We start from the raw sequence: 27,733 nt of genomic DNA, 5'->3' as shown, positions 1-27,733 counted from the left end.
TCAGTATATTACCGTTGTATACTGAATGCCTATGTGGTTCACACGAACCTCGCTACGAAAATTGTTACTCCAAGGATACCGAAACTGAGATACGTCGCAAACGCTTATCGCCAGGTACCTATAAACATTCATCTCTGGCAAATAGACCGGTTAATTGAGGCGAATGTTCAGCGATTGCGACAGACTGGGTATATATAGCATCAAAGTCTATACTTTAGCTGCGGACTGCGGATGCAAGTCTGCTAGCTATCATGATCATGTACCTCGTTGATTTGCCAGCAATCCCTTCGCACTACGTCCGTGAGGTCATGGCGACCTATCGCACCCATTTCCCAACTTCGAATTCGGAGATCATACCACAATTTGACCGTCTTTTAAGAATTCGAAAGCAATACCTATCCGGCATGTGGCAAGGGAAACGGCCGCCGAGGGGTGAGATAGCTTGATTGTCCATATGGTAGGAATACCGTGTACACAAGTCCATTTGGCGACGAAATACCAGCTCTGGGCATAGATGCATCACAAGGCAACATGTTTGATACGAAGGTCTTGTGGGTGCAGCTTACGAGAACAGACGAGTATGCTGCTCAAAATTATTCCGTTATGAACCCTGTGCCGAAGGTCTTGGCATCTTTTGGTTGCATTGCATTTCACCGCACACGACTTGGTCTACGCTGAAGAAAATCTACATGAAGAATAGAAAATGAAGAAAAAAATGAGGAAAAAAAGAGTATGTTGGATACATGCGCCAAAAATAGAATGATATGGCCTGCGCAGTGATGTAGACGAGTCGGAGCTATCGGGACTGGCGACAGGGTGTTTGACGCGCGCAAAAGGACCCAAGGACCGAGTTTACGGCACGAGACCTGGAGCTAGCGCGTCAGTCCCGCAGCAACAGACTTATGTTATAGTTCCTCTCGGGCTAACGTTATAGTAAAGTACCAGTGATCAGCCTCATCCATAGTTAATAACCGTCTTCGCCAGGGGTTGTGGTAAACCTTGTTGTAACCCCTCCAATGCCGTCAACTCGAGCGTATTCGCTGCTCCCGACCTCGGGATCGACTGAAACACTTCCGAGCCCAGGTCGCGACGACGCCGAGTTTGAAGAGGCCTGGCCTTCAGAACGCGCAGCAACTCATGGTTGGTTTCCTCTCGCTGCGACGCTGGCCACTCGCCGCTCCCGTACCCAGCGGCCATACACTGTAACCATTGCTGCTCTTTCCACTATGTTCATCCTTGTTATCATCAGCACCCTATACGACAATGGCCTAGTAACCGAATTGTCGGCATCGAATCCAATCCCGAGTTCAAATCCGAGTCCGAGTCCTAGTCTGAGCTCTAGTCCTGCAGAGCCAGAACCAACAAGCACTAGGGAGCCAACTGTACGAGACTGCTTCGAACTCCCTTCCGACGAGCTCATATGGCAAACGACCCAACTCCCACCCGAGCGATCCGAACTGTGTCCATTCGATCCTGAGTCCTTTGCGGTCCTCCGAGAATCTCCATACTCATCCAAATCCAAATCCAAACCCAATAGTATCCGCTGGTCGAACGAATGTTTGGAGGATATGTTGGCCGACGGCCAAGCTCAGCCAAGCTCGTGTGACCAGCACTCTGGGGCGCAAAAGATCGACCTTGTCTGGACTTGGGTCAACGGGAGCTCGGCGCTGCTTGAGCTCACTCGACGGGATAGGAATGCACAGGTTTTCGGTGCACCACAGGCCGAACCAGAATCAGAGCCAGAGTCGGAAACCAATGCTGGGCTGGCGGCCAAGCTGTTCCGGTATGTCCATATACTCTATGTCAATGCTGCTGCGAGTTGACCTTGTCGTCCAAAAGCGACCATGATGAATTACGCCATTCCATCCGAGCAGCCCTACGACACTTTGATACGGAATCCAACGCCAAGGCCGATTTTTTCCTCCTAGGGTCGGATATGCCTGTTAGCGTCCATGGCTCGGGTATGGACGATGATCCAATTACGAGCGAAGCGCGAGTGGGTCAATTGCCTTCCTGGCTCGACTTTGAAGATATGAGTCCAAAAGGAGAGTTTACCCATTGGAGTCGGGATGGGAAGCAAACCAGGCTGCAGGTCAGACACCACCGGGATATCTTTAGCCATTACGAGGGGACGGTATTCAACAGGTGGGCGCGAGATGAACCGCCATGATCCACTGCTCATACCGCTTCATTTCAGCTTGGCCATTGAATCGCAATTCTCAAACCTGGACAAGATCGGCGTTTCGGATGTCTTGTGAGTTTTACCTAGAGTTTCGGTAGTTTGTAGCTAACAGCTCTCGCTAGTGTCTACGTCGTAAGTCATAATCCAACTTGATCCCCCAAGGTGCACTTACCGACAGATTTGTTTAGAATGACGACGTCTTCTTCAGTCGCGATCTGAGTCCGAGAGACTTCCACATGCAAGGTATGTCCAGCCGTCCGTGCTAATCTCCAAACTAATATCCCTTGGCAGAACAAGGCATAGTCATGCGTATGCAAAACTACATCTCCATCTCCCCAGACCCCAGTGTCCCACAGCACGACGGACTCGAGTGGGAAAGTCTACAGTATAGTAATCACCTCCTCAGTAAGCCCCACATAATTCGTCCTAATCGCTTTCATCCCAGCTCACCTGTTCGTCTAGGCACCCGCTTTGGCAGCCGACACCGCCCATACCCAGCCCACCTCGCAAAAACCCTCTCCATCTCCATGCTCAAAGAAGTATCCCGAGCATGGCCGAAAGACCTCAACCGCGTAGTCCGCCGTCCGTTCAGAGGAATGAAACACATGACCAAGAACGAGAACGAGAACGAGCCGGCGGACATGTACATGGTCTTCATGGAGCACCACTGGATCGTCGAACGCTGGCGCGAAGCCCTGCTCTGGAGCTGGGTCGTCGCGCGGGGAGAAATCCGCTCGAGAAAGGATGCGAATGCGTGGACGCAGGGTGTGGCGCAGCAGGCGTGGTCCGAGCTGGGAGGTAAAATGGGAGAGTACACGTTGGCTGTTACGCGTGCCCCGCGCAGCACGTTGGAAAACGCCGACGAGTGGGCGGGGGCAAAGGCCACGAGCGTGTCGTTTTGTAAGTGTTGTTTTTGTTAGGGGGCGAGTTAATTATAGTTCCGAGGCTGAGATTGACTTTTTGTTTTTGTTTTTTCTAATTTTAGCCAGTCTGGATGGGTATCCTTATTCGGAAGAGATGGCTGAACAGGGATGGGTGTCCGAGGGAGATGTATGCGAGTTAAGCTTTGATCACTGTTTGGCTTTGCACGATACCGCGAGTCGGACGTTCCAGAGGATCGCATTTGAAGAGCCTATCAAATGCGGAGACTGCAGTAAGTACATGCATGCCTTTTCAAGCCATCATACCCTCACCTGACTGAACACTCGTTCTTGCACCCTTTCCCCTTTGCAGTTATCCGCGCGCTCGTGAATCAGAGTGGGAAACGAGGACTGGAAGCGTTCTTGCCTCCCAAGTCCAAGAAGCCCTTTTCTAAGGAAGCCAAGCCTGCACTGCCCCTCGGGTCGAGCTGGCAAGACGCGGACTTTAGGCTCGCTACGTTGGTCCCGGAATGGGTGAACACTCGGCAGTTTGTTCTGCGTATGCTACAGCGCTACCGATTCGTTCTCGGTAAGTCTTATTCTATTTTTGATTCTATTTTTGACTGCCAGAGTCGGCTTACTCACCGGATTCATTGCGATTGACAGGTGATACGCCTTTCATGTTTGCCATCGTGACTGATCCGGAGCGGGCGACGCAATACGTCGAAGCAATCACTTCAAAGCCCGAGTTGGCGATCCTGTGTGTCAACGACGATGTTGCAGAGGGAGACGATAGCGTTAGAGGTATCCTCGGGGACTGGATGGGCAGTCGGTGGAACCAGAGCGCGACATGGGAGCGGAGGCAATAGTATTATTTATATATAGCATTCTTTTAATTTCTTGTGTGTAATATAGCCGTTTCGTTCTGGGGTATATATATGTTATTGAAACTAGCTACACAGTAGGTCAAGCCGAGAGGGAGGGGGACAAGAATAGGTTTCCTCGGCTACTAGGGAGAAGATCCTTATTATAAGAACCCCCACGCTCGAGCTGGGCGTCAAGGCTATTTATCCACGGGCAAAAAGATCGATATCCATGCTACGGATGATCAAACTTGGACCTGTGTACGTAGCCGACACGCACAAATGACTCATCTTTTATGTGAGAACCTGGCGAAATTGGTCAAACTGTGGCGTCGTCGTCATTGTTCAGAAAAAAACACACACAGAATTAAACTTGCTGGAGGGGTTGGTAGATACATTTTAGGACGGGTCCTTAGAGTTCGGGGAAACAAGCTATATGGATATACTGTGACGCACTCATTGGGTCTAGACATGCTCAACAGACAAAAGAAGGCAGAACAAACAAAAAAGGGGGGAGGGACGAGATGGGTAAAGAACTGGAATCAAAGCAGTCTGGGAAGAATTCATTGACAAGAATCAAATGCTAAATGTCAGTAAAAGTATAAGATATTTAAAAAAAGTATGTCGATGTGATTGTTCTAAGAGTGTGGTGTGTAGATTCTGTGCTCTCTGGAAATCGAGACTCATGTAAACGAAAGCGAAAGCAAGCCAGCTATCAACGTGACAAAAACCGCGGGTAGTGGTGCATTGAACAGAGCACCGCTCCTAATAAGCTCAGGTTAGAAACGCATTTGGCCATAACGGTTTCAGACGTACCCTTCGGGCGTTGAAACAATCTTGACCTCCAAAATGGCCACAAGCCCATCCTGAGCAGGGCGTCCCTCATCTTCTACAGTGATCGGATGGTTTATTCCTTCAGACGAGTTGGAGAGTAGACCGGATACATAGGTGGCGGTGGTCTCATAGGTATAGCCTAAAGCGGATCAGTCAAGGGACGCCTCGTGTTCTCTAGTTTGATGACATACCTCCATAACTAGATCGACCAGTGAATGTGGGACTGGTACCAACAGGACTCGGTGTAGGAGTCGGAGTGGAGAAAGTCAAGGAGGCGGTGGGGATAGGGATGGTAATGGTACCCGTACTAACCACCGACTCGGACAAGGCAACAACAACCGGAGTGGAAGCTGTATCAGTCGGAACGATGGTCGAAAGAGGGAAGGTGATGTTAGGAGAAAACGATGTTGGGGGAACGGTGTTGGTCGCGGCGACCGACGCAGCCGATTGGGATTTGACTGATTCTGGGATGACTGACGAGGGAGGAATGTTGGGCTCAAAGTCGAAAGATATAACGGTGCTCCCGGTCAAGTTGCCGACTATCCAATCTCGCCCAAGGTTATATCCGTTTCTGACAATGTCGTGGCCAAGCTCGATAGGAAGTTCGACGGAAGCCTGTTGGGGATGCACGGTTAATCAAACTGCGCTCCGAGCAGCCAAGGTTGAACTTACGCCATGAACACGGCGCCGGTGGACTTTTGGACCCAGTACCGAAAGTGGTTTCCACCCTCAATAGTCTCGCGACACGAGCCAACATACGGGTCTCCGTAGTTATATCGCATTACAGCTGTTTCGTTTACGGCGCCGCGACCGTCTCCAAGGTTCGCTTGTTGATCAGAACCCAGATGCTGACCCAGGCACTCTCCTGAAAAGTTTATAGAGCTACGGAAAGTGAGCAATTGAATGGCTTATACAAAGAAGCAACGTACAGAAAGAAGTTGCGTAGACCGCCCTTCTCCTCCCTGTCAACAAGCACGTCGCTATCACTTTTCGCGCTGAGAATGACATTCAATGGTTCTCCCAATCCGGCAGGATAAGTTACAAAACCAGACTGTAGATATACATATATGTGTGAGCGTTGATTCAATTGATAGCGGTGTCCCTTACGGTAAGGAGTGAGCCGCCGTCAGCCCTGGGATCGTCGTACCCTCCATCATTATCAGCTCGTCGGCCCAGCTTATTAAGGCTACGGCCAGATGTTGAATAGCGCGAACTGGCGATATTTCGGGGGCTCAAAAAGTTAAAGTCGCTCAGTGAGAGAGCACTTGTGGGCTGTTGGAGGGTGGACAATACAGAGAGGATGGCAAAGATAGAGTAGGTACTCCTTGCCCGGCGAGACTTGAAGTCCATAAGTGAGAGGGAACGGTCGAGTAAATCCGAACGTAGAATATAAATCAAAAGAGGGAAGTAGTCTCTACTTGTGGTCCGATTCCACTAGAATTGAATAAACGCGCGAGGATAAGGTAGACAAGAAACCGTTCAAGGACAGTCCCTACTGGACCCTGACGATTTCAAACTCAAACAAAAGTCGATAAGCCCACCCTCATTCACCTTTGTAGTGCACTGGCAGCAGTAACTGCAAACGTGATTACATTTGTTATAGATATACGGTATGTTTGCTAATCCCCCACAATTTCCCAGCAACGCAGAGGCGATTTTCCGTAATAATGTGGCATGATTACGATGCTCAGGTCGATCAGTCACAAACGTTTGGCCCAGCCTTGGCAGCGCTCGACTCACTCTTGGAACGTCGCCTGTGTAGCTCGCTCGAGGCTCGGACGGAGGTTATGGACATTACCTTCCCCTGGACTACCAGATCATACCCTGCGTAACCACGTCGACGACGAGGGCTTGAGGACTTTGCGCGCTTTCTTTGGGGCCAAAATATTCGCACAGGCTGTGCCACCTACCGTTGAACAAACGTTTGCATCGTATTCCGGGAATATCAGAGCGGTAAGAGGTCATTTGTATTGGTCGCGACCTCAAAATAATGTTCGGGAAACCCAGGTAATCGGAGTACAAATGACCAAGCCGGCAATCCTAAGCCGGATCTCTGCCCGTTTACCAATATATGCACATAAAGTTTCGCCAATCAGTCCAACTGCAGGCAACTGCTCTATACCAAAGGTCCAGCTTTTATATGCGGCGCTTTCAGCCTCATCTGAACAAAACAACAGTGACGTGTCCGAATGGTTAAAGACCTTGGTCGGAAACGTGGTTCCGGTTATCATGGACACGGTCTCTGATTGGGAAGATGCTAACGCCCAAGGGGTCGAATACGAACGGGAAGAAACAGGCACCGAGACAGGGAACTTCCATTTAACGGTTATCGACGATGACGATCAAGTCGAGGGTCGATCAAGCTTCGACTTGTACGAAGACGAAGACGACCCAGATCGGTTGGCCGAGTTACTTGCTGGTCATTTGACTGGGCTGAATGCCCTTGATGAATAAATCTAGTTCATTTTCACGCTCTATGCAACACCAAGCCCGATTTAAAGAATACTGCGTGGTTGTAAATCGGTTAGGGCTTGCCTAAATAGGAAGTGCTGTCACTTACGAGTATCCTCCATCCACCAATAGCTCCGACCCGGTCGTATAAGTTGACAATCCGCTCGCTATGCGGAACTTTGTAAATTTTGGAACTATTGCCGAAAGATAATACCTACCAAGGAAAGCGACCGACTTGCCAATCTCCGCAGGACTGGCCATCCTTTTCAAAGGCGTTCGCTCCTGCATATACCCAGTCACCAAAGAAAGTACACAATGTTTCACTGATATTTACCAGCCAAACTTTCTGCATTTCCTGATTTCCCATTGCTGTCATCTCAGTCTCGACATACCCAGGCGAGACTGCGTTAACTCGATGTTGTGCTCGGCCCATTCAAAGGCGAATGCTTTGACAAGTTGAGTTGCAGCTAGGGTGTGAGTGTAGAGTCGGTGGTACGCTACGTCTGTGTAATATACGAGACGCACCCGATTTGCTGGCGTTGTAGATGGCTTGACGTTGTGGGGTATTGATAATCTGTCCACCTGTACGAGCGTATTTGACTGAAGAACATGTCTCATGGACCGTGGTACATACTCATGGACGAATTGACAACAATAGAGCCAGGCTGTTTAACCTGATACAGATTAAACATTACCATACGCTCAAATTTAGCGAAGCGAGAAAATCACATACCGAAATCCAGTGCCTAGTAGTGGACGTCATGTCAATTTGGATTATCCTGGGTAAATAACAGTATACTCACTTTGCGACAGCTTGGCACAAGAAAAATACACCTTTGACATTCACACCCAGCGTCCAGTCAACAATTTCTTCTGGAGTATCGACCGCATCAATCTACCCGAGTCGTTCAAACATGAAGAAAGACCCAGCCAAGAGATAAAAAAAAGACTTACGTGTTTGCATACACCGGCATTACAAACCAATACGTCCAGTCTCCCAAAATCTTGTGCGGCTTGCGCGATTACCTCAGCCGAACGAGCAGGTACAGTTGTATCGCACTGGTATGGCTTGACGGTTACTTTAAACTTTTGCTCGAGTGAGCTAGCGTGTAAGGACGCTTCGGTTTCACCCGTGTTGTAAAGAAGCGCAATGTTTGCACCGGCTTTATGCGTCCAAATGGGGGTGGATGAGAGGTGAGTCAAATCTAACTCGAAAGAAGTTGTCTAGTTTTGTGTCCTTACCTTCCGCAAATGTTTCTGCTATAGCAGCTCCGATTCCTACAATAAGTTACGAAAGTTCACACATGCACGTTTCTTTCTTTGGTAAGAGTTTATAAACGCATACCTCGATTTCCGCCAGAGATTATGACAGTCTGGCCTATCGAGTCAAAGCAAAAGTCATTCGATCAGACAAATGTAGCTTGAATATGTATTTACCAGAGAAATCAATCGTTAGAGGCATTGCTTTCGTTGTTCAAAGAGTAATTGACGAGAGCTAAGGATGAGAAAGTGTCGGTCGGATGCAGATGGAGATAGCTTAAAACATGCTCGTCGGGGTAGGCCCTTTTAAAGCCCAAGCAAGGTCGAGGGAAATTGATGCACACCGTGCAAATCCCGTAGGTATATCGGTGAACCGGACCGGTACCTTCGCTAGGTAGATAAGTCGTGACTAGCACGGGACCTGTTTGGTTGTGTGGGGGATAAAGACGCAAAAAAAATTTGTCCTTTAGCCTAACGTGGGGGTCGAACCCACAACCTTGAGATGGAGTCTCGTAAGAGTCTCACGCTCTACCGATTGAGCTAGCCAGGCGACATGAGTTGGCTACAAATTGATACTATATACGACAAGCAATTTTCCACAAGATTGACTAAGCGCTTCAGATTGACAGCCCAACTGAGCCAAGCGCAAGATCGTTCTCTGTGAGAGTCAACGATTTGATCATATTTTGCACCGCTTCTACTGGGCCCCACCTCTTCCTCAATTCAAAGAAGTGTACAAAGATTCGAACTTGTAGCACTTGGCGAGCTTTCCACCTTAGAATACACCCCTCGCTAATCAGATTTGCTCAATACCAATCGGTCTGTTCGCCTGCACTGTTGCGCGGGCCAATGCAAGGTAGGCTCAGGATTCACTCAATCTAAAATCTAGTGTTCTTGATAGAAACTGGAGAAGAAACATTGAAATGAAATTAGAACCAAATGCGAAAGTTCTACTGGTAGCTTGAATGCCAGGCTCTATTGAATTCCGGCAGTGGCTCCCGGTTGCAGCCCCGGCTGCCTCATCGAAATAGTAGACCGCATCTCATCCAACCTTGTGCGGGTACACATGTGTTTTTGCTCTTGTTTCTTCGACGAATCAATATTCAACAGGCTCTGGCCTCATCAATATTAGGCGAGCCGCCTCCTTGTCTCAAACATTCTATCCGATGCTAGATCCATGGAATTTCTGGCCATGAGATCTGAGATCATGAATGAAATCATTGCACTTGTCGCTACCATCCGAGTCATCTTTGTAGAGTTCTCTGGTACTGGAATGTGCCGATGACCTCCCCATTTGGACTGCCTTCAACGTCGAGGATCTTAGGCTCCAATCCACTTTCTTCTACGCAGAAACGCCACCGATACACCATGATGCACTTCCTAACGGGAACATGACCCAGATAACGGAGGTTTCAATCGTATATAAGAAGTGTATGCGCTCAATCCAGCGCCCAGAACAACAGACCTCCTGGTTACTAACTGGCATTGTATCTGCTATGAAAACTGGTCTACTCAGCACTATCTCTTTTGTTGGAGCTGCGCTTAGTTCTCCATTAATTACTGAGCACATCAGCCCTGCGCTCATTATTCAGCAAAATACGGCTGACCCCGATGCATGCAAGGGATACACAGTCAAGAATGTCAAGCCCAACAAAAATGGATTGGCCGCTCACCTCACTCTTGCTGATAAGTGTGGGATCTACGGTCCCGATATTCCGAATCTTAGATTGGAAGTCACTCATGAGGATAGTAAGTAATTCTAATAGATTTTCTAGGAACTCTATACCAATGCTATCTTCCATAGACGATCGATTGCATGTTAAGATTGGCGATATTGGCAGCAAGCGTTATGAGGTTCCAGAAGAGGTGTTCCCACGCTCAAAATCCAAAGTTGAAGCCTCTTCGGCCAACTTGGTCTTCAAGTACACCGAAAGTCCCTTTTCGTTCAGTGTAGTTAGGAAGAGTACAGGCGAGGTCTTGTTTGACACCAAAGGAAGTACACTAGTATTTGAAGAGCAATATCTTCGGTGAGTGTCAGGCCGAGCTCAGTCGGGCTGTCCTGTAAACTAAACGTCTTACTTGTCACAGAATCAAAACGATCCTGCCCAATAACGCGAACATATATGGACTTGGTGAACACACGAATACTTTTCGCTTGGATCCATCAAACACCACCCGCACCCTCTGGAATCGTGACTCTGGGGTGGCGTAGGAACCAACTTGGTATGGTTATACAAATTCTTCATGTTTAACATCTCCCTTATTCTTTGTGTAGTATGGGTCTCATCCAGTATACTATGAACATCGTTCAACTGGGACCATGCCGTTTGCTTCTTAATAGCAATGGGATGGATGTCAAACTTAGTCAAGGCAGTTTAGAATACAACATAATTGGAGGGATCCTGGACTTTTACTTCATCGGGGGTAACGATGGGAGGACTGGCCCAGCTGACATTAGTCGTGGATATGCTAAGCTGGTGCGTGTTGATTGAGCCTTTCTTACAGACAAATTAACGCGTTCACACAGGCTGGTCTCCCGCCTCTGTTCCATACTGGAGCCTAGGGTTCCACCAATGTCGCTACGGTTATAAGAATTTCGTTGATCTGGCCAACGTCGTCACAAACCATTCTGCAGCAGGATTCCTCTGGAAACTATGTGGACGGATATTGGTGAGTTTCAGACGGGTTAGTAGTGGCTACAATCTTACAGCATCCGAGCAGATTACATGTATGAGCGTTGGGTATTCACAAGCGATCCTCAGTACTTCCCAATTTCACGAATGCGTGAAATAGTTGATCATTTGCACAACAATGACCAAAATATAGTGAGTCAAGGGTTGAAAATCGTGTCAATATTCTGACCGACACTTGTATCTACAGTCGTCATGGTCGACCCCGCGGTGGCCCATCACCTAACCAAGGGTACAAGACATTCGATCGGGGTATAGCAACGGGGTTTATGAAAGAACAGAATGGATCGTTACACAAGGGTGTTGTATGGCCTGGCGTGACTGTATTTCCTGGTGCGTCGGACCGATCGAATGACTAGACAAGCTGGTAACATAAATTTTGGATACAGACTGGTTCCATCCTAATGTTAGCTCATACTGGACAAAGGAATTTGAGGACTTCTTTAGCCCAACTTCAGGGGTTGACATCGATGGTGTCTGGATTGATATGAATGAGCCTTCATCGGTGAGTCAGAATTTTATGGAGGCATATACATACTCAAATTCGGTCAGTTCTGCAATTATCCTTGCAATAACCCAGAGGAGCAGGCCGTTGGAAACCCGCCTCCCCGTACAACTGGCCCTCCCGATATTGACACTCCTATCTTTCAGAATCCAACTAGGCGTTTAATATATGGACGGAGTTCAGGAGTGATCGATTATAATGACCCGCCGTATAAGATTGGAAATGTATTCAATTCTTGGGTAACCGTACAGCGCATATGGACATCAACATGCAAATGGCTTGATGGAATACGACACTCGTAAGTCAATTACCGAATTTTTCTCGTTCTTCCAAGTCTTCTAAATCTCGAAAATAGATAATATGTATGGTACTATGATGGCAGCCAAGACGCGTGAGGCAATGCTGGCGCGCCGTCCCGGCCTCAAGCCTTTAATTATCTCTCGCTCGACCTTTGCAGGAGCTGGGGCAAAGACTGGGAAATGGCTTGGTGACAACGATAGTCTCTGGGAAAACTACCGCTTCTCGATCGCCGGTATGCTCGCTATGGCTGGACTTTATCAAGTACCTATGGTAGGCAGCGATGTCTGTGGCTTTGGAAAAAACACCACCGAGACCCTTTGTGCTCGTTGGTCCATGTTGGGGGCATTCCAACCGTTCTACCGAAATGTAAGTCCCTTCAACTCCGCCCATTAGAGATCAGGATCTTTACAATCACAAATCAGCACAACAGTGATACCTCCATATCTCAAGAATTCTATGTATGGCCATCAGTAACTCAAGCCGCTAAGAATGCTATTACCATGCGGTGAGCGGCAATAACAAGGATGGCTCTATCATGCATCTTATTGACGCGCGTATAGCTATCAACTCTTGGACTACCTCTACACCGCCATCCAGCAAGCACACGAAGACGGCTCCCCAGTTCTCAATAGCTTGTGGTTCAAGTATCCCCAGGATGCCAACACATATGCGATCGATCTCCAGTTCTTCTACGGCGACTCCATTCTCGTTTCTCCAGTCACCGAAGAGAACTCCACCTCGGTCGACATCTACCTTCCCAAGGACATCTTCTACGACTTCCTGACATACCAGCCCGTGCAGGGCAACGGTACGAAGGTGTCGCTGACGAACGTCAACTTTACGTCGATCCCAGTACACATCAAGGGAGGGTCTGTGCTGCCACTTCGTGCGAGCAGCGCGATGACGACCAAGGCGCTCCGGGAGAAGGACTTCAACATCGTCGTAGCTCCTGGTACTGATGGCAAAGCTACCGGAAAGCTGTACCTGGATGACGGTGTCTCGCTGGACCCGAAGGCATCTACGCATCTTGAGATGAGCTACTCGAACAAACATTTGACCGTCAATGGCAACGCCGGCTACAAGACCAACTCAAAGGTTAGGGATGTGATAATTTTAGGTATTGATGAATCGCCAAAAATGGTGTATGTGAATTCCGAGAGAGTGTCGAGGACCAGTTGGGGGTATGATTCGAGCGCGAAAACTGTAAAGCTGATGCTCGATCAAGCGCTAGAAAAGTTTACGGTCCGCTTGGATTGATTCAGTGGGCTTGAGAGTGTTCCAAGGGCCGGGCCCCTCTTGTCCCCTCTTGTCCTTTCTGTTTGTGTAAGTTGTATCAATGAGTCCTTAGATGAAATAACATAGACATTTCCGAGTGTTTTTGCGCCATGAGCCTCGAGTCTGCATGTACTATTCCATGTACACACACGGCAATGAGAACCATGCAATTGATATATGTCTGACTTTGCTTAGTCTCTTGGAGAGTAATTGAGGGCGAGAGACCATGGGCTATGACCTTGCTATCCTATAAAATACTACTTTCGATGAGTCCCTTGGGTGGTACCAGGAATAGTAGAAGGAGCTTGGTTCATATGCTTGAGCCAGAGGAGCTCGTAAGCAGAGGAAACCCATATCAATTCCAGTGAAGCCTTGTGTACGAGAGGGCCAGCAGCTTTGAACGAAGTCTTTCGGTAGCGTATATGCGTGATGACTAGGTTAGCACCGGTGGTATATTCTGTAAACTGACTGGATTTTATCGAATGCAGAGCCACGCGATATAAAGCAATCCGAATTTAATTATGTTTGGTAGTTTATTCAAGTCGTTTTCAATGATTCGGAAGTCTCTACATGGTATTTCGTTACTAAACCTCCTGGGCTATCGTGATGAATAAATCAAATATCGACGACAATCGCATTGTTTCAAGGCTACACCTTGTACTAAAAATCACAAAGTGGCATCTGTCGAACCGAGCGTTATCTCTAACCGGATAGATGGCTGATGCCGTATATCTGGTCGAAATCCTTTGGAGCTCTCTCATATTGGTATACCCCTAGTGATCTCCCGGGATTGCTCCTTCAACAACGGACTCCCCGTCCGGTGAGAACTTCACGTTTTTCTCATGGTTCACGGTCCTTCCGATGAATTTCGTATGATCTAGCCGCGGGTTAATCTTAGAAATACCGCATATACCTTATAGACTTACGACCAAAAGCAACTAATTCGCCCGCCTGGTTCTTGAATTCAACTCGAGTATAAGCCAAGGTTTTACCTGAACTGATAATCATTCGCGCTCTCCACCAAAATATGATAGATTCTTACCCATACCATCTACCGTGCCCTTACAGTAGAGAGTATCTCCTTCGGTTCCAGCCGCTTTGACAAAGCTTGTGCTTATGTCAGTCGACACTCCAGTCATCCATTGGCCTTTGGTCCCAACTGCCAACGACCCCACGGAATCAGTCAATGACGAAATAAATCCGCCATGAACGGTCTACGAATCCACATGAGTAAGTAAGATTGGAATGACAGCTATCAATTAACCTTATTTCTATTGACTTTTCCGTAAATGTCAGTGGGATAGCTTATCATCCCGGATGAGAGTCACTCACGGTTTTGAGCTGCAATCTTAACGGAAACTTCGACCTGGCCGGGTACAGCTCGAATTATTTGAAGCTGATCTACAAGTGTTAATCATCTGAGTCGAATCGCAGGGCAGATGTCACCACTGACAGAAGGGAAGCAGTGTGGATCATGGCCTGGTAAATCAGGATAGTTCGGTTTAGAGTCTATTCAAGGTAAGGAAAAAGGTCACCTTGGTTCTTTACAAATGATTGCCAGACCTAATCGTGTTATTAGAGACTGTCATGCATCCATCATATCGATCAGGATGGAATTTGTACCTGCTTGGTGAATCGTAGACAAGCGGACATGATGAAACCAAAGAAGGAATGTCAGACGGAGGTCGAGGCTTTCAGAACAACGATCACGTGTAGAATAAGCGCCCGAGGTCATCCAAGACTGACCGATCGAATAGCACACGAGCCGTTGACAACATATAAGCTCGAGTTCTACTGAGGCTTTGCCCGAAGGCTCGGTAGACGCGCTCCATACATGTTATAGATCCCCGGACCTGCGTCGTATTTGATTCTCACGTCATTGACATTTCTGCCTGCCAGGATATAGGGGCCACTATTTCTCTACTTGACGACGATCTGTATGGTCCAGGATGACGAACCCCATTACGGTGCAAAATTATGTGTGTAAATTAGTCTAAGCCACACTCGTATAGATTATTGACACCATGGCTATAGCAACTCGGAGACTCACTCGGCAAAGGAGCGTTTGGGCAAGTGTACCGTGGGTGACGCGACTGTACACGCCGTTAACTGCTGGCTAATTCCAAATAGGCGCACTTAATTGGACGACGGGAGAGACGGTTGCTGTCAAGCAAATTCTTCTGAGCGATGTCCCAAAATCGGAACTTGGAGAGTTGATGGTAGGTTGCGGAGTTACTCAATACAGACATATAGAAGCTGACTGAATTGCTCCCAGTCAGAGATCAACCTTCTCAAAATCCTCGATGTGAGTCTTTATAGTGTTGCTGTTGCATGGAGTGCTCACGGCTCCATAGCATCCCAACATTGTGAAATATAAGGGATACGTGAAAACTCGTGATTGCTTATACATTATTCTCGAGTGAGCACCACATTTCTCTCATTGATTCTTGATTAACGTGTACTTGCAAGGTATTGCGAGAACGGTTCTCTACATAACATTTGCAAAAGATTCGGCAAATTTCCAGAAAATCTTGTGGCTGTCTACATTGCTCAAGTACTTGATGGCCTGGTGTATCTTCACGAACAGGGTGTTATTCATCGAGACATCAAAGGAGCCAACATCCTTACGAATAAAGATGGGACAGTTAAATTGGCAGACTTTGGTGTGGCGACAACTCCCACCGGCGCCATAAATGACGCGGCAGTGGTTGGTTCGCCTTATTGGAGTCAGTCTACCTTCTTGTCTTAGCCACAATCATCCTGATTCGCCACCCCTTGTTCACAGTGGCTCCCGAGGTCATCGAGCAGTCTGGCGCGACCACAGCTTCGGATATTTGGTGCGTTGCGTTTTTTTTTTAGCTAGTAGGTCAAATATGTGACGCATGAACCTTGTAGGAGCGTCGGATGTGTCGTTATTGAACTGCTGGAAGGCCATCCACCGTACCATTTTCTCGATCCTATGCCTGCGCTGTTTCGAATCGTGCAAGATGATTGCCCACCTATACCCGAGGGCGCCTCTCCGGTTCGTTTGTGATATTCCAAGCCATTTATCGTAGCTAATTCCGTTTCGTCCAGGTTGTAAAGGATTTCCTATACCAATGCTTCCAAAAAGACTGTAACCTGAGAATATCAGCGAAAAAGCTGCTGAAGCACCCATGGATGACATCGGTGCGCAAGCAAATGAAAACGGAGAGTGTTCCTGGTCAACGACCACTTTCCAATTATGACGAAGCTGTCCGAGAGGTCCAGCAGTGGAATGAAGCATTGAAGTGTGCGTCTGTCAAACACATTAATTCATTCCTCCCTGAACTTGTTCTTAGCACCCTCTCGTCCACGGCACGACAGCAATCTCGAACAAGGTCCCGAACAGTCGTTGATGTTGGGAACACTTCGCCCACTCCTGGTCCAACGGACCCCTTTGCGAACAACTGGCGTATGGGATTTATCCCTCCGGCTCCCCTTCCCGGTCCATCGGTGTTTTCCCCGAGAGCAGCACCACCACGGCCCATTGAGACCAAGGGGGGAAAGGGTGTACCCCCAATTGGCGTCACAAGCCCTTTGGGAGCCGGGATCAGTGGGGTATCGTTGATGGACCAAATGAAGTTGAGAGAACTCGAGAGGGAATTGGAGAACAAAGCGTTACGGAACGCTGCAGAGGAGGACACAGACAATTGGGACGATGACTTTGAGGGTGGAATTTCGTTCACTAAGTTACATGGTTCGTCCCGGTTGACAGCGGTCGTATCATCTTGCTAATCCATGCTGAAATATAGCGTTGGACAAGTCCACAGACTCGAATGGCACCTCGGGTCGCACAAAATCAGAAAGCGAAGAAAATGGCCAGACGATTCGTCCAACTCGAAGCCCCACTGGGAAATCTACCTCTCTCCAAAGTCCAGCTCCGATGTCTACCATCATCGAGGATTATTCCGACCTTGGTGTGGAAGACGAAGACATGCAGATCGAACGCAAGGTAGCAAGCTTCAAGGTATTTTATATACTATGCCAACATTCTCTTGACTGAGACCGTGTACAGATGAAGAATGGATCTCGCCGAGGATTGTTCCATCCAGATGATATACCACGAATGACCCGCCCAACGGTCAGCGAACTTGCTCTAGATCTTACCCCCACAAAAGTCAGGCCCCTTTCTGGACAATTTTCCCGCCTGATCCATCCCCTATCACTCCTCCGCCCAATCTGCTCCCGTTCTCGGCGGACAACATCGAACTGCGTCGCAATCCCATCCTGCTGGATCATTTGGACGTAAATCCACCTTCAAGGCCAGGGTCAAAGTGAACTGGATAGATATACTGAGGATGAAGATGAGGATTACGAAGATGTATTTGGGAAACCTGGTAGCAATGGTAGGTTCTTCAGCGTGGTCCCGGGTTCCAGTAAATTGAGAGACATCTTAGCACCCGAGGTTCAAATGCATACTTTGCAATTGAACACACGACTCTCCAAACGGTCATGGCTGGGAGACGAGAATTCCGATGAAGAGGATCCATTTGCCGAGGTAAGAGTGTGCTTGGTCGTCAGTTAGAACGCATTGAATGACCTGTATGCAGATCGACGAGGGCTTTGACGAACACGACCTGGAAACTAATTTGAACCGTGACCGACATGCCCGGTTAACGGCATCGGTCAACAACTTGATTGACAAGCTAGAGCCCAATGCTCCAGACTATCAGCAACGGAGGCGTGCGATGAACTGCTCGGTATCATGACTGAGGCGCCAGAGATGCAGGCCAACTCGTGTCTTCGCATGGTATGCTCACTATTCTCGAGGTTTTGGAGTCGAAACCGTCTCGGGATGTGATCATTCGGTTGTTAAAGATCATTAATTTAGTATGTGCCCGCCGCTCCTACATTATTTTCGAAGACTTACGTGCTTAAATTCTAGTTGGTCACGAGTGATTTTGGATTCCTGGAGAGCTTTTGTTTGATTGGGTAAGTGGAAACTATGGGGGGTTAAACCTTGTATTATTACTTAGTATTGTAGCGGGATTCCAGTAGTTATGTGTTAGTATTTTCAAAAGCAACTCTTATGCGTTTTATTGACTTTGTTTCATCTAACAGCATTTACCACCAAAAAGTACTCGACCGAGTGTCGGATCGAAGCCTCCAATTTCATTCGGGTACTATGCCAGACATCTGTGCTGACGCTGCAGATGTTCATTTCGTAAGTTTGTTTCCCGACTATCATGTTTAACGAAGGAATCGAATACCTTGTAAAGGTGTCGTGGGTTAAAAGTACTGGTCGATCTATTGGATGAAGACTATTCGAATCAGACTAACCTCGTCGCTCATGCCCTAAATGGAATTGGGAGTGTGTTCGAACTTCAGGTTGGTTGTATGCACCAGATCTCTGATAATCAAATACTAACTTCCTGTATAGGGACCTACACCAAAGAATGACTTTTGTCGCATGTTCATTCGTGAAGGCCTCTTGGATCCGTTGTCTTCTGCCTTGCTCAACGTGATCGCTAGTCATGGCGAAGTGGCTGATGAGATGAAGACCAAGATTCTCATTATTCTTCTCGTATTCTGCCAGGTTTCTCATTCTGACGGGACCGTACGAAATGCCCTTGGCGCCCGAAAGATCATTCGCCGTAGGTGGACTGATTGCATGCTACCGCCAAAGCTTAACCACCCCTACCAGGCTTGTTGCGGGCTTGCGAATTGTTAGAGCCAGAACACTTGGCAGTCATATTAAAGGCAGTGAAACATCTGTCTATGAACCCCACGCTGCTTGATGCGCTTCAGAATGCGAACGCCATTGAAATCTTGGTTCGCATCCTGGATGAACACAGCACGGGACCACATAGTGCGGTACGTGCTTTTTGTCTGCTCTTTGAGCTGAATCTCATCTACTTTACACGTAGGAAATCGCAAACCATATATTCCAGACTTGCTTCAATCTCTGCCGTTTGAACAAAGGACGACAGGAAGAAGCCGCCCAAGCTGGAATCATCCCGAACCTCGTTAGGATTGCCGAGACTGACTCGCCTCTCAAACAATTTGCATTGCCTATTCTGTGCGATTTGCTAGTGCAGGGAAAAGCTGTCGCACATATCTGTGGCAGCAAAATGGGCTTGAGCTATACCTACGCCTACTCTCTGATCCTTATTTCCAGGTTAGCGCTTTGGAAGCAATACTGGCCTGGTATGTTATCGCGCCGATGATTTACAAGCATCTGCTTACGTATCGCGCAGGCTGCAAGACGAAACTTCGCGTGTTGAGGACTTCCTCATCCAGGCAGATTCACTTGAAGCATTGCTCAAATGCTTCACGAATTCGAAAGCTAACTCGTTTGAAGGACTTCTTGACCCTTTCTTGAAAATCTGTCGTCTATCGCAAAGCATTACCCTCGGCATCTCAAGCAAATCCCAGTTCTTCCGCCGCATCACCGATCGTATTGGACATGGCAAACCCGTCGCGCGACTCAATCTACTACGTATACTCCGTGCAGTATTCGATGTACACCCGGACCGACCTGGACTTGTAAGGCGATATGGCCTCTTAGAGATTGTTGAGAGGCTTAGCAAAAACGACGGTGCTGTTCTTGTGCGCGAACTAGCACGCGAATATTACCATCGCTTCAAACCCCAGAACCACCACTCGCATTGAACCGTTCAATGTCAAGGACGGGGATGGGAACACCAGCTCTCACATTGCACCTCGGCTTCCTGGGGTTGCTCCACGGCGACGAGGCGTGATGCGGCGCACGGCGAGCGAAACTTCCGTAAACCATGGCTCATCTGGGCCTGGAGTAACCAGAACAAGGCTAAAGCCCGTCTTTCGTAATAGGGTGTCTGAAGCGCCATGGGATCCCTCTAGCCCAGTCCAGCCAAATCCAGCTCCACAATAGACTTTATTAGCTTTGTCTACCCCCTCTGTATGCATACCACTTGTTTTCCTTACTTTTCAGTTCCATACCCTATTCATTGACTATTCTATTTTCATCGTTCTGGGTCTTTGTCGTCCATAGTTTATATGAAACAGCTGCACCGAAATGTCTAGCTCCCTTCATTCTGATATATCCACCACCCGTACCGCCTCTTCTTCTCTCCCCATCACTGTCAAGATTTTTGGCAAATGCTTGTCAGTTTGGCTACGCAACACTGTGGAAGATCCTGCGAACTTGCTGCCTGTTATGGGCGTTAAATTACATAATTTGCCTCATGGCAAAAAGTTCCTGACCTCGCTCTGTGCCCGTTCGATTGCATATAATGACGGTATACTTGTCCGATCCTAAGTGCCACAATGGCCTCAGCCTGGCAATCCAGTAGCTAATAGTTTGAGCATCGAACTGAGTATCCTCAGGGGAAGCACCGGAATCGAGCCAGGCGCAGAGCAAGATCAGGGTTTGGACGTTCCGTTCGATGCAGTAGTCGGCTAACTCGTACGGGCCTACAGCATCGGTTAAAGATTTTTAGTATTTTTATATCAAACGGAAGCAGATATTTACCTTCCGCAGATGACCAGACGTTTGGTGGATGTGGGTTGAGGTCCATGCATATAGCGAGGGAAACTGTACCCAGAGTCTTCAGTGAAGTCGTGAAGGTAGTGAACCCATTGCCTGGAGAAGCAGTAAGATAACATGGACCAAGAGATATCATTTTTAGTGCTGCATTCACCAGGTTGAGCCCATGGTAGGTCAGTTTCGAACATGTTCGTCTTGGTATACTCGTGTATGATTTGCCCACTTGGGTCCACAACGATGGCATTATTCCTCGCCACACCCTCGGATTTTTTTGTCTCTCCAGCCGGGTCTGAAGCATCAGTTCCTGCTTGCTCCTTGCTTTCCTGTGGTGTTAAACTTGGTGCCGGATAACCAACGGCAACGTAGCATTTTAAGCGTTGTGCTATCTCGGCGCATGCCTGTCTCGAAGGACTCTTGTCTGGATATTCCACAAACGGCGTGATAGACTCGGCGGTGGGAAAGATATAACCTGTTACAAGATGTGCCGCACAAGAAAAGAAAAGAAAGCGCTAGTTAAAGTCACGCGATGGCAACGAAGATCACTGGCAAAGACTAACCTGTAAAAGTCATCTCAGGGAGGCATAGTAGATCAACAGTTCCTGGTTCCAGGCTGCATACACGCCATCCAAGGTTAGACAGTTTGGCAGGCATGCGCCACATGATTGCTGATTAACTCACCTAGCAATGCGGTCCTTCACTCTCTGTATATTGTATTCTACATTTTCCACCTAGGTTCGAGCGTACAGTTGTAAGTATTGATGAGAGGCTACAGAACCGGATTGCTCAAACCTTGGGATCAAACTGGACGAGTCCCACCCTTAGTGGCTTGTTCCCCTCTGCTACTGAATCAGTCATGGGCCAAGAGAACAGGTTACGAGGGGGGCGAAACGGCTCCGAAGTAAAGTATCTGTATGACTTCACTTGTGGTGACTAGGGCGTTGGGGTATATATTTGAACGCACATACCTCGCTAAAACACGTGTTCCCGCTAGTCCTTTGTCCCAATTCCGAGCACCCAAATTTCCAAGAAAATAAGCGCGAAAATGGGATATTATACGAGAAGTGTGGCGCATGCAGTGTCAATATGCTGACCTGCGTACACCGAAAACAGGGTATAAGAGCGCTGATAAACGTCGTCGAGATCAAGCAATTTGATTGTCGAAGGCGCGAGTCCACAATCACGTGGGGGTCGGCGCGTTCTCGTTGGATAAAAACAGAGGCCATTAGTCGAGTATTGGATATAATGTGCTCATGTCCAGACAAGTAGCCAATTTTCTTCTGAAGAGCTTGCTTTGGTACTACATATGTATATAGCGTTGGGATATAGTACCTCTAATACATGACTCTTAATCTCACGCTATGTATAGACACTATTTATATCCTTTAAGCTTATCGCATGTCTTAATGGTTCCTAAGTACAGCTTTAGTTTTTGCTAGGTACAGTCATGCGTTGCATTCTGTTTGCATTTGCACGTCTGTGTACATAAGTTCCATTGTTGAGCTCACCAACGGTGAATCAATGTTGCTTACCTGTGCTACAAGGAGCGGATGTTGGTGCACTTCTTGCAGTAGGAGTTGGGCCCGTGTCTCAGTGCCCACAGACTCAGTTGCTAAGCATATATAGTTAGTCATCAATGAAAATCTCCGTCCATTATGCTAGCTATGCATAAGATACCCGTGTCTGCAGCTGCGGCTTGGCGGGCTTGATCAGCTTGGAATGTACCATAGGAAGTGAAATTGAATAGCCTACCAGTCGGTACTCGCTTGATATGGAGACCCCATACCATTTGTGATATTTGCTTCCAGTTATAAAAAAAAAAGTATATTTTTGCGTGGATTGGCAAGAAGAGAGCTTCTATTCTGGCTGAATACTTTAGGTATTCATATTGAGCGTCTTGGAGAAAGATTGGTGTAATGGTGGTAATCTGTGTTATGCCTCTCGAGAGCTAAGTTAATGTTGTGGGTGATTGCAATTACCCCGTATCGAGGCAGAGTTACGCAACGCATATATTGAGACCGCGGCCGTAGAATCTGGGATCAGTACTGGAATCACAGGATGAACCGAAAAAATAAACCACCTCCACCTCCACAAGTGCGTTTCAATCCTCGTGGTCATAGCATGAATTTAATAGTATATGATGGTAGGTTTAGCTGGGTACACCCATACCCTATCCTTTGATTGACAAGATTACTGCTGAACTCCTAACACATTTCAGAACTGGTGCTATGTAATACCATCGAGGCAGCTTTAGAGGCTTGGTGTCTAACATTTGACCGGAATTCGAATCCGTGTGTATGTGCGAAATCGCTGGTTCATTAGTATAGCAACCTATGGGAGGTTCCTTGATAACCATTTGAGCATGATTCATGACATGTACACCATGAGGCCCAATATAAACTCACCTTGGCCTCAAGCCCATGACCCCGAGCTACTACGACAGCCCTATGGGCTTCGACCGTTCGCGGTTCGGCTACATCTTCTTTGGTGCGGGAGTTGAGTGTTGATAGTAGAGTGTTCGTGTAAGCTTTGCCTACGGTATTGTGATCGATACACAGACGTCACTAAAATAAATCGATCACTCACACAAGATCAGCTGAAAGAAAATATGTCTATATATTGACTGTTAGCATGGGCTAAATGACGATACTGAGCTCACAGATTGTCATTCTATTAAATGCAATGATTGCACAGTTAGTGAATCACCTTGTCGGAAGGGATCAGAAAATATACCAGGCAAAGAAAAGTAACCAGGTCAGCAACGGCGCATATTGTCGTTATGAGGCCAGTTTGTATGACCACTAATCTAGCGTGTTAATGAAGTTTTTTCTATGTTATTCGAGAGTACTTACGTCGTATCAGTCGAGATATAAGGTGATCCGTAGCTGAGAACCCTGTACGACGCTTATGCTAAATAGTAATCAGCTCTCGATATCAAGCAAAGCAAATAGGAGCTTCCGTTACCAAGTATGATGCCAGTATCACCGAGATTGTGCTATCCGTTATTGTGGACAAACTCAGCCAAACTATCACTGACTATATCAAAGCCAAAGTATGAGAAAAATCAACACCACTACATCTAGAGTGACGAACCGCTCTGAACCTATAAAACAATTTGAAGTCTGTGACCAATGAACTACCGATAGATCCCCCCACCCCAGCACCTATTTGAGGTCAGAATTCGAGCCTTATCGAATTAAACAATGACTCAACAGAATTGAACTACAGCAGACCCGGCAATAGCATATCCAATCCATACCCAACCGGAGATTCGACTTATACTCCACGCGTAAAATACTTGAACCACTGTCGAAATCATGACCTGCGAATGCATTTTCATCAGCTTCGGATGCCATCTTGCCTTGCTACTCTAGTACATACAGTCATCACCGGCTCTGTCCGTAGACACCCCGGCGTTAGTTCCGATTAGCCTAGCAGCTTTGTACCTACCGATCGTATAGACTATGGCGATTTACGCTTAACAAAAACGCCTAGCTTGCGGGATGTTGTACTCACGCCACATTGAATTTTCAACAGCTGAGAAGTTTCCTGAGTTCACAAATGTTATGGTACTGCATATATGTACTTGGGGAAATAGGGTGCGTACCGAACAAATTTACAGAATAATGCCATGCTAATGCGATATCGAACCCAGTGTTGAACAAGTTCATAATTAGCAGGTAAGTAACCTAAGCTGATTAATATAAACTAAAACTGAGCCATCGAACACTGATACATACCAAGAACTTTAGCCTCGTGTGGTCACTACTAGTCATTTGAAACGAGATCAACAGGACTCATAGAGAACCTCCGACATACCACGGAAAATGGGTATAATAAGTTTGACATTGGACAATCATGACGCCCAAGAGCAGCGAGTTGAATATGGCGCCCAAGAGAATGGGGCCCACACTATAGGAGCGCAGTCAGATAGAGCACCGACCAGAAAATTTGGGAACATGGTGAACCTGTGTGAGATATCCATATATCAAGGTCTAAGATACGTGTATGCTCTTTAGGCCAATTCACTGGCAAACTAGATTTAGTCTAGTGTCGCCCTACGAACGAGCCAATATTAAGCTTGCAGACGGCGAATAATCAAGCGTAAACCAGCTCCAGAACCAATTGGGCCCATCCAGAGCAGAGAGTGCATGGCTGAGCCCGGCCAGATCTACAAATGCTGATATCCCGACCTCCTATTGGTCCGAAAACCACTTTGTTGACAGCCGCGAGAAGTTTATACGGACCCCAAAAAAGCACGACACCTTGTGAGAAAGAACGTTAAACCAGCAAAAAAAACAAGTGAAATAGAATTGACACAACAACCCGTAGTTAATGCGCACGCACAGTTGATGGACTACTCCTACTGGGTCCGTTTTCTAGGCATTGATGATCAACTTATTTAACATCATTATGCCGATTATTATGACTAGGATAAAACCCCTGGAGTAGTATTTGAGATCGATCCATCACTTAATCCAAAAGAAGGCTATACGATCATCATTGAGTATAAAATACAGGTTGGGAAAAGATAAACCAATAGAGAACGACACGAAATAAACATTATATACAATTATGATATAAAATGGTTGGGTCCAGGAACACCGATCTATATGTCAGGCTAGCCCATAAAAACTCGGTCAACGAGCCCCTATTTTGCTTCAAATGATCCTCTTGAATGCATTGAAGTCTCGTCGGAGATCGCAGTGCCAGATGGTGCACCTGGTAATTGCACTTTTGACTGAGCCCCAAACGCTTCGATGTCTTCGGGGTGGACCCTTTTCGTATCAAAGCCATATTCTTCTAACTCGAATCCGTCATCGCGATGTACCTAAAACCTATATTTCAGCCTATTGTAAAGTGGTGTAGCATAACTAAACTCACAGTTGCTGTAGTCATAACTTGGATTGCTGTTGTCTGGTTCTGGGAAACACGTGAGAAATAAGTTCATCGATACACACAATGAGGCACACTTACAGACTTGGCCTGATCAGGACGCCAAACTGCAGGAGCTTTACGACCAGTGGGTTGCCCATTACCTCCACCACCCGACCTGGACATAGGATCCACATTTCCTGTGGTGGATGAAGTGAAGCTTCCACCCCATCCGGCACGAGAGTTCAGGGTCGACATTAGCGAATTCGTGTACAGCTTGCCTAAATAGGGAACGCTGAATCAACAGCCGGCAACTGTAAGCTTAAGGTTGTACGCACATAATGGAAGTTGGAAAAACAAATGGCTGGCCACGGAGTATGAGTTCAAATCTCTACTGTAATAAACGCAGAATAGGCTTACAGATTATGCGACTAGTTGAATAGGGAAGTCAGATGGAATTCTTGCATTCAAATGAATAAGCTTACCCAGCCCAAGTACAGGATCAGATCGGTGGTGGCCCACAGTGTTGTGATTAATCCGGTTTGTACCGTCACTGATATTTGCTTTAATGCTGGCTAGAACAATAGGCGTTCGATATGAAACTCACAGCGGACCAATCGAGTGATAATATCATCTGTTTTCGAAAAGCCGGTACGATGGGTATGCTAGAAAACCAGTGTTAAATAGACCCTTTCATTATGATATCCATGCCTTACCAAGTACCAGCTGAGAATGCAAGTGATGACAACGTCGGTGAGTGCCGAGAGACCTAACCAAGTGATCACGGCCTAGAATGATGTCAGTGATTATCTCGGCTAGGTCGTGGACTCTCACATACTGCTTTCAATTCCTGGAATCGGGCGAAATCTTGGACAATAAACGCGCCAATAGTGGAACTCAGACCAGCAGCTTGAATTAACATGTTAGCTACCATGCAATCTTCGAAGGCTTCCGCTCACCAAATTGAATGAATGCTGAAAGGGCAATGCCCATCCCATCCAGGGCTGTCCAGTCAGCTTCGCAATACGCCATGCGAAGAAGCCTTGGGTTGTAGAGGAGATCATGACCGTCATCACAGGTTCTAAGAAAAAACCCGATGGTTTACAAATCAATCGCATGAAAGTCATGTCGGAACTTACCAACGTTGAACCCTGCAATTAGAAAGAACAAATCAGTTACTGAAAGCAAATCATATGGTAACTACACTCACACCATGATGAAACAAGGATTCCGTCATGATCACCTGTGCAAGATAAAAAAAAATTATTAAGCGAAACCTATCTTTCGGCTGTGACCAAACGTACTAACCAAACAGGGTAATCGTATATTTCCAAACTAGGCCTATGTCGAATATGCTGTTCAGTGTATCCACAACGAACATGTAGCCAACCTGGTGGAATAAAATAAACACTATCCTGCGATACATTTTCTAATGTCAAGCGGTTCAATCTTACCAGAGTCTTAATCCACCGATGGTCTCTACAATGTCAAATATGAGCATCATCATGGACAGCTAAAAAATGAAACGATCAGCATACCTGGGAAATGCTACATAGTACATTGTCGTTTGCGTAACCATGATCCCATAGAGCCAAATGTTGACAATGGTACCTAACAGGATAGGCCCAAGCCTGGCATTTGCTAGATGAGTAGGCAGTACCAAGGTTTCATCGTGCGACACTCACAAAAGGTCCATGGCCGCCATTTTGTGTAGCCCTCTTGATCGCCTGAAAAGATGTAACAAATGAACGACTCGTTCAACTATAAACCGTTTGGTGGGCGGTCGGGTCGATACGGGGGGTGTTCAAGTAGTAAGACGAGGTCCACACTTATAACCAATCCACTCCGCTATAAAGCTTCTAAGTCCCTGATGAAAGATGGTTACGCCTCCAGGTTTTGGATTCATCCAAGTTTCGAAATTGCCTGACAAGCCAAAGCTGCAGTGATGAAATGGAACCGCCTATCAAGTTAGACGATCTTCCGGGCACACCGCGTCCGTGACTACCCATTCACTAAAGCTGGAGTATTAGTTGGTGTGGGCCTCCACCTAACCAATGATGGGTTGCGGCCACATTTTCATGACTCCATACATCGATGATACGGCTGCGCACAATACGCATGTAGTTTCACCGGGATAACCAGCCGTAGTGCC

At 47.1% G+C, this 27,733-nt stretch overlaps 8 protein-coding genes and 1 non-coding gene across 9 annotated transcripts; 4 read left to right on the top strand and 5 right to left on the bottom strand.

Moving 5' to 3' along the window:
* Positions 1 to 1,016: 1,016 nt before the first annotated feature.
* Positions 1,017 to 3,911, top strand: RhiXN_09081 (exopolysaccharide phosphotransferase; the record flags this gene model as incomplete). The annotated part of the gene is made up of 10 exons (XM_043328897.1): positions 1,017 to 1,783; positions 1,840 to 2,145; positions 2,198 to 2,254; positions 2,305 to 2,314; positions 2,371 to 2,425; positions 2,474 to 2,587; positions 2,645 to 3,082; positions 3,168 to 3,335; positions 3,416 to 3,631; positions 3,709 to 3,911. The coding sequence occupies 10 exons, from the start codon at positions 1,017 to 1,019 to the stop codon at positions 3,909 to 3,911; spliced, it is 2,334 nt and encodes a 777-aa protein (XP_043180343.1).
* Positions 3,912 to 4,588: 677 nt separating this feature from the next.
* Positions 4,589 to 6,089, bottom strand: RhiXN_09080 (uncharacterized protein; the record flags this gene model as incomplete). Its single annotated transcript, XM_043328896.1, has 6 exons — positions 4,589 to 4,670; positions 4,722 to 4,878; positions 4,931 to 5,310; positions 5,412 to 5,621; positions 5,669 to 5,790; positions 5,847 to 6,089. The coding sequence occupies 6 exons, from the start codon at positions 6,087 to 6,089 to the stop codon at positions 4,589 to 4,591; spliced, it is 1,194 nt and encodes a 397-aa protein (XP_043180342.1).
* Positions 6,090 to 6,422: 333 nt separating this feature from the next.
* On the top strand, positions 6,423 to 7,193 carry RhiXN_09079 (uncharacterized protein; the record flags this gene model as incomplete). Its single annotated transcript, XM_043328895.1, has 2 exons — positions 6,423 to 6,692; positions 6,747 to 7,193. The coding sequence occupies 2 exons, from the start codon at positions 6,423 to 6,425 to the stop codon at positions 7,191 to 7,193; spliced, it is 717 nt and encodes a 238-aa protein (XP_043180341.1).
* A 41-nt stretch (positions 7,194 to 7,234) lies between these two features.
* Positions 7,235 to 8,652, bottom strand: RhiXN_09078 (Enoyl-(Acyl carrier protein) reductase; the record flags this gene model as incomplete). The annotated part of the gene is made up of 13 exons (XM_043328894.1): positions 7,235 to 7,244; positions 7,300 to 7,357; positions 7,409 to 7,472; positions 7,525 to 7,559; positions 7,583 to 7,657; positions 7,716 to 7,772; positions 7,825 to 7,864; positions 7,924 to 7,936; positions 7,994 to 8,085; positions 8,145 to 8,353; positions 8,433 to 8,468; positions 8,536 to 8,568; positions 8,628 to 8,652. The coding sequence occupies 13 exons, from the start codon at positions 8,650 to 8,652 to the stop codon at positions 7,235 to 7,237; spliced, it is 747 nt and encodes a 248-aa protein (XP_043180340.1).
* A 266-nt stretch (positions 8,653 to 8,918) lies between these two features.
* On the bottom strand, positions 8,919 to 9,000 carry RhiXN_12376. Its single transcript has one exon. It is a non-coding gene; the product is annotated as a tRNA-Lys (tRNA).
* Positions 9,001 to 9,627: 627 nt separating this feature from the next.
* On the top strand, positions 9,628 to 13,202 carry RhiXN_09077 (glycoside hydrolase family 31 protein; the record flags this gene model as incomplete). The annotated part of the gene is made up of 14 exons (XM_043328893.1): positions 9,628 to 9,725; positions 9,775 to 10,199; positions 10,255 to 10,477; positions 10,539 to 10,658; positions 10,726 to 10,931; positions 10,978 to 11,120; positions 11,244 to 11,275; positions 11,331 to 11,473; positions 11,530 to 11,645; positions 11,693 to 11,853; positions 11,897 to 11,943; positions 12,001 to 12,311; positions 12,368 to 12,450; positions 12,506 to 13,202. 14 exons carry the CDS (start codon positions 9,628 to 9,630, stop codon positions 13,200 to 13,202), a joined length of 2,805 nt encoding a protein of 934 aa, XP_043180339.1.
* Positions 13,203 to 15,169: 1,967 nt separating this feature from the next.
* Positions 15,170 to 19,853, top strand: RhiXN_09076 (STE/STE11 kinase; the record flags this gene model as incomplete). Its single annotated transcript, XM_043328892.1, has 23 exons — positions 15,170 to 15,199; positions 15,255 to 15,300; positions 15,351 to 15,439; positions 15,496 to 15,525; positions 15,575 to 15,639; positions 15,690 to 15,946; positions 16,006 to 16,057; positions 16,116 to 16,242; positions 16,296 to 16,938; positions 16,994 to 17,208; positions 17,257 to 17,322; positions 17,364 to 17,486; positions 17,539 to 17,739; positions 17,792 to 17,924; positions 17,971 to 18,071; positions 18,127 to 18,173; positions 18,226 to 18,245; positions 18,303 to 18,405; positions 18,461 to 18,569; positions 18,622 to 18,835; positions 18,886 to 19,055; positions 19,109 to 19,359; positions 19,439 to 19,853. The coding sequence occupies 23 exons, from the start codon at positions 15,170 to 15,172 to the stop codon at positions 19,851 to 19,853; spliced, it is 3,507 nt and encodes a 1,168-aa protein (XP_043180338.1).
* Positions 19,854 to 20,252: 399 nt separating this feature from the next.
* Positions 20,253 to 24,691, bottom strand: RhiXN_09075 (carbon-nitrogen hydrolase; the record flags this gene model as incomplete). The annotated part of the gene is made up of 20 exons (XM_043328891.1): positions 20,253 to 20,374; positions 20,427 to 20,636; positions 20,695 to 20,805; positions 20,864 to 21,178; positions 21,267 to 21,319; positions 21,388 to 21,437; positions 23,112 to 23,239; positions 23,293 to 23,318; positions 23,366 to 23,376; positions 23,440 to 23,507; positions 23,559 to 23,616; positions 23,671 to 23,742; positions 23,800 to 23,870; positions 23,966 to 24,028; positions 24,088 to 24,168; positions 24,223 to 24,255; positions 24,314 to 24,395; positions 24,447 to 24,471; positions 24,526 to 24,618; positions 24,675 to 24,691. The coding sequence occupies 20 exons, from the start codon at positions 24,689 to 24,691 to the stop codon at positions 20,253 to 20,255; spliced, it is 1,689 nt and encodes a 562-aa protein (XP_043180337.1).
* Positions 24,692 to 25,357: 666 nt separating this feature from the next.
* Positions 25,358 to 27,286, bottom strand: RhiXN_09074 (uncharacterized protein; the record flags this gene model as incomplete). Its single annotated transcript, XM_043328890.1, has 16 exons — positions 25,358 to 25,537; positions 25,591 to 25,629; positions 25,684 to 25,862; positions 25,920 to 25,945; positions 26,002 to 26,012; positions 26,067 to 26,134; positions 26,189 to 26,246; positions 26,298 to 26,369; positions 26,420 to 26,490; positions 26,541 to 26,585; positions 26,721 to 26,732; positions 26,792 to 26,824; positions 26,890 to 26,971; positions 27,036 to 27,060; positions 27,120 to 27,212; positions 27,267 to 27,286. 16 exons carry the CDS (start codon positions 27,284 to 27,286, stop codon positions 25,358 to 25,360), a joined length of 1,014 nt encoding a protein of 337 aa, XP_043180336.1.
* Between the last annotated feature and the right edge of the window lie 447 nt (positions 27,287 to 27,733).

The sequence above is a fragment of the Rhizoctonia solani genome, chromosome 5 (genome assembly GCF_016906535.1).
Source record: "Rhizoctonia solani chromosome 5, complete sequence".
In the NCBI taxonomy this organism is placed as follows: Eukaryota; Fungi; Basidiomycota; class Agaricomycetes; order Cantharellales; family Ceratobasidiaceae; genus Rhizoctonia; species Rhizoctonia solani.
The sequence above is the reverse complement of the archived record's forward strand: the minus strand, read 5'-3'. Positions and strand labels throughout refer to the sequence as shown.